The sequence below is a fragment of the Hordeum vulgare genome, chromosome 1H (assembly GCF_904849725.1).
Source record: "Hordeum vulgare subsp. vulgare chromosome 1H, MorexV3_pseudomolecules_assembly, whole genome shotgun sequence".
Classification (NCBI taxonomy): Eukaryota; Viridiplantae; Streptophyta; class Magnoliopsida; order Poales; family Poaceae; genus Hordeum; species Hordeum vulgare.
Window position 1 is genome coordinate 11,300,637 of NC_058518.1, and position 5,440 is coordinate 11,306,076.

The 5,440-nt window shown below is 42.4% G+C and overlaps 1 protein-coding gene across 1 annotated transcript; it reads left to right on the forward strand.

Moving 5' to 3' along the window:
- Positions 1-3,676: 3,676 nt before the first annotated feature.
- On the forward strand, positions 3,677-4,625 carry LOC123404500 (gamma-gliadin-like). The gene has a single exon (XM_045098435.1). The coding sequence runs from the start codon at positions 3,740-3,742 to the stop codon at positions 4,436-4,438; it is 699 nt and encodes a 232-aa protein (XP_044954370.1). The 5' UTR covers positions 3,677-3,739; the 3' UTR covers positions 4,439-4,625.
- The last annotated feature ends 815 nt before the right edge of the window (positions 4,626-5,440 follow it).

Consider the following 5,440-nt stretch of genomic DNA (forward strand, 5'->3'; position numbering starts at 1 on the left):
TTCCGTTCTGGAAAATTTTATTTCGGAGATTTTATTCCGTTTGGACTCTGTTCCAAAATCAGATATGAAAAGAGTTAAAAAACAGAAAAAACAGGAACTGGCACTTGGCACTGAATTAATAAGTTAGTCCCAAAAAAGATATAAAAGGTACATAAAACATCCAAAGCTGACAAGATAACATCATGAAACCATCAAAAATTATAGATACATTTGAGACGTATCAGTGGCCGCCGCTCCGTGTCGTAGATCACAATGGAAACTTCTCTTTGATTTTTTGCTAAATATGCGAATTTATAGGACTAGAGATAGGGTTGGGCGAGCCTCGTGGAGCCCACCACACAACAGGGTGCGACCTAGGGGGCGGCCTCACCATGTTGCCTCGTGGCCATGAGGAACACACCCCCCTCTGGCGCGTCTTTGCTTCATAATTCATTATAATTGCTAGAAAAAATTCACAATGTTTTTTGTCCAATTCCAAGAACTATTATTGATGCACAAAAATAACACCAAGGTAGTTCTGCTGAAAACAGCATCAGTGCGGGTTAGTTTCATTTAAATCATGCAAATTAGAGTCCAAAACATGAGCAAAAGTGTTTATACAAGTAGATACGTTGGAGAAGTATCAGCCATTGACAAGTAGGAACACCCGTGTACTGTCAGAATGCTTTGATAATTGTTACGTGATGTGGACGGCTAGGCTAAGGCACTACATATGTAGGGTGAAGATGGTTCACATATGAAATCATGGCCCTCGGGCCCTAGTGGCAAGCATTAAGCATGGTAAGGTCATAGGAACACTATCACAGAACATAGTGGATACTAGGGATCAAGAAATATCAAAATAACTCGATAACATGACAAATATCGTCCAATCCCATCACCGTCCAGCTAGCATACAAAGTAAGTACTCACTCCCGGTGGTGAGCATTACGATGGTCTTGATGGAGAAGGATTGGTGATGACGACGGCAATTAATCTCCCTCTTCAGACCCTAAACGGACTTCAGATCATCCCCCTTGAAGAACAATAGGAGCTGGCAGCGGCTCTGTCTCGTAGAACACAATGAAAACTTCTCTGCTACTTTTCACCGGAAATAGGAATTTATAGGATTGGAATTAGGGTATATGGAGCCACGAGGTGGTCACAAGCCAAGAGGGCACGCCTGGGGGGGGGGGGGTGGTCGCACCCTGTTTTTCTTCGCACGAACAGGTGGCCCCCCTTTGATAGGTCTTTGCTCCAATATTATTTATATATTTCAGAAAAAACTCCAAAAAGTTTGGTCGACTCAAAGAACATTTATTTCTACACAAGAACAACACCATGGTAGTTTTGCTGAAAATAGCGTCACTCCGGATTAGTTTATTTCGAATTACGAAAATTAGATTCCAAAACAAGAAAGAAGTTTTTGGAAAAGTAGATACATTGGAGACGTATCAGAGGGCCAGAGGAGGACAAAGGGAGGCCACCTCAAGAGTCCTTAGATTGTTTGCGATGACGCAAACCCAGCCTAAATTTGGGCCGAAAAGGTCGAAGCAGACAAGAAACATTCATCCGTCATTTTGTGTTCACGCGTTGGCCCGTGTTATGTGTCCGCACGGACCCAAAAGAATGTAAATAAATGAGAGACGTCCTTGATCTGGAGTTGCGCTCAGCATTTTCAAATAGCTATTTTGATTGTTTCTGTATTTTTGCAATTAAATTGCATAATAAATATATCTATTTCTGTTTGTAAAGATAAAATACTAGTGGTCGTCATTTTGCAAGTCTAACTCACAACACCACATGAGGTACGAAAAAGTAAATTAACAGGGTCGTCGTTGATGCCAAGTTATTTGGAGCTTACTTATAAAACTAGACATGTAATCTCCCTGGTCATGTGGTTAGGCAATAAGCAATGCATGCCTTTCGCCTTTTATGCGCTACTCTAGATAGTATCAGGTAGTTTTTAGACCAGATCCTAGTCATTTGAGTTCTCCTCTACATAAGCAAGCTTTAGATTAGATTTTCGTTAATATCGCGACTACTCTAGGTTGTAGGGTGTCAATGCAAACAATCTTGTTGGATTATGCGTCGAATGTATCTGTGGCCAACTTGGAAACTGTTGGGGAGATCATGGGGCTCCCCTAGTGGATGGTACCCACTCGAAGCCAGTGGAAGAGGGAACCAAGGGGCTTGAAGAGGCTTGTCCATATTTCGCGTGCAGTCATTTTTGTGAGATAGCAAGCACCGGTACAACATGCATCTCATGGGGAGGGACCATTTAGGGAGGTATTCCTGGTGCATGGGCGTCACGACTTGGTGGAAGGGGAAGATCAGTAGGGGGAGTACAAGTTGATGTTTACCTAGAGGAAGAAGTTTGCAAGAACATCCCTTGACTGTCATTATGCTCTGATAATCATTACATCATGCGGACAGGCTAGGGTGACGCACTGCACATGTAGGGTGAAGATGGTTGTCGTGGATGGTGCGGCTGCAGTGCTTGATGAAGTTGGAAGAGCAGGGTGCGGGGCCACGCACGATGGTGGGGTGAGGGTGGCGTCCTGTGGTGCCAGTGTGTGGGGGAGGCATGCTAGCGGACATGGGAGGTAGGAGGCGGTGGTGCTCCGCAAGACGAGGTTGTGGCAACGCTTCGTCAAAAGAGAGGTGAGAGGATAGTGAGTGATTAATCGTGGAAGATTAGGAATGCAAATTTCAAGCCTTGAGGATATCCTCTCACTCTACATAGTTTAACCAAATGAAATAAAATTTCAAATATGAATTGAACTCTCAAAATCTAGTTTATTTGATTGAACTAAAGAGGGTCCGAGTGTTCCATCAAGGATCCAAATTTGCATGCGTATGGATACTGACAAGTTCAGTTGGATGCTTGCATTTTTTATGCGCCATGAGGGATAGTTCGCCTCTTTTACTTTTTTAATACGAGTTCGTGGACCCGACATTAGGCCCTATAGAGTTATACATTAACAAAAAAATATTTTATTAATAGTAAGTAGTAACAAATATAGTTTTATACTCTATATATTCTCATTTCATTTTTATTTTTCCTACCTAATTTTGTTTCAGTTGCATATGAATTTGTACTTGCCTTTCAAATCTACACAGCATGCACGATAATATGATGTGTCTTAGTGAAAATTCCATGTCACAACCCTCATGTTACCACTTGAAATATCTGGTTATTTGAAGAGTCAAGTCTGGTTATCCATCATATAATCATACTAGGCAAGAAAAATACAAAGTGACTTTAGAGAAAATAGTTTCTAGAACAATCTTCTCATTTATATCGTGGTCTGTCAAACAGACACACACAAGCTTACAAACTTAGTCCCACTCAAGATATGCCTATCTGGATATGACTACATAAAGTAGAGCATCACAAACTAAATTCCAAAAAGAGGCAAGACCTAGATTATGTGTGTAGTGTAAAGTAAAAAAAATGACTCATCATTCATTATGGATCATGACTTACAACCAGATGATATTTGCAAAAAAAACAACTATGTTGAGCAATCCAAAATCACACAAGTAAAGTAGTACCACCAAACACAACATACCAAACGATTAGTTGGATAATCTTAGGAGTACTTTTTCGAAAAGCAAGGGCAAGGATGGAATTAAACCATACCATGATAGCTATAAATAAACATGCACCATCATGGTTACCTTCCATCATCCAAACTTTACACACCAAGATCAGAAACATCTATTCCAAGCAAGCAATAGTAACCAAAAATCCAACATGAAGACGTTCCTCACCTTTGTCCTCCTTGCCATGGCGATGAGCATCGTCACTACCGCTAGGCAGCTAAACCCTAGCCACCAAGAGTTGCAATCACCACAACAACCATTTCTGAAACAACAATCATATCTGCAACAACCATATCCACAACAACCATATCTACCGCAGCAACCATTCCCCACACCCCAACAATTTTTCCCCTATCTACCACAGCAAACATTTCCCCCATCCCAACAACCAAACCCCCTACAACCACAACAACCATTCCCCCTGCAACCCCAACCACCACAACAACCTTTTCCTCAGTCCCAACAACCATTCAGCTGGCAACCACAACAACCATTTTCCCAGCCCCAACAACCAGTTCCCCAACAACCACAACAACCGTTCTCCCAGCAACCACAACAAATAATTCCCCAACAACCACAACAACCATTCCCCCAGCAACCCCAACAAATACATCAAACTTTTCCTCAGCCCCAACAACCATTCCCATGGCAACCACAACAACCATTTCCCCGGCCCCAACAACCAAATCCCCAGCAACCACAACAACCTTTCCCCCGGCAACCACAACAAATAGTACCCCAGCAACCACAACAACCATTCCCTCAGCAACCACAACAACCTTTTCCTCAGCCCCAACAACCATTCTCTTGGCAACCACAACAACCATTTCTCCAGCCCCTACAACTATAGCCCCTGCAAGCACAACAACCATTCCCCTTGCAACCTCAACTACCATTTCCGCAACCCCAACAACCAATTGGACAGCAACCAAAACAACCACTCCTGCAGCAACCACAACAAACAATTCCCCAGCAACCACAACAACCATTCCCCCTGCAGCCGCAACAACCATTCCCCCAACAACCACAACAACCACTTCCCCAACAACCCCAACAAATAATTTCCCAGCAACCCCAACAACCATTCCCTCTACAACCTCAACAACCATTTCCCCAACCCCAACCATTCCCCCAGGAGCAACCCCAACAAGCATTCCCCCTACAACCGCAACAACCATTCCCCGAGGAATCAGAACAAATAATTACCCAACAACCATTCCCTCTACAACCACAACAACTGTTCCCCCAGCAACCACAACAACCACTTCCCCAGCCCCAACAACCATTCCGCCAACTACCAAAATATATAATTCCCCAGCAACCTCAACAACCATTCCTTCTGCAACCACACCAACCTCAGCAACCTTATGCACAACAAGACATCTGGAGTGATATAGCCCTCTTGGGCTAATGAAGCGAAAAGTTGTAATACTAGATGGGTGTATCATCGTTGTTTAGTCAATGAGTGTTCAGTGTAATGATCATAAATAAAGTGATGTGCACCATCATGTGTAATCCCGACCTATACTAGTTCAAGCATGAGAAAAAGGACAAAGAAAGTTCTTGTCACAAGGACAATGATGGTAATTTTTACATTCATGCCATATTTAGATTTTTTTCCCTAACTATAATTTGAGTCATATGCATTATCTACCTATTTATGAAGTGAAGCCCTATGAGCCAAACATAATTAATGGTTGTCAAACTTGGTTTGAATTTGATTATTAGCAAATAAGGAGTATGAAGTAATTGCAAATTATCTCTTCGGTGGCTAGTCGTATGAACTGTGTGACTTTTGAAGTTATTCAAATGGTTCCTTTAATGGACCGGTTGCTCATGTTAGAAAATATGG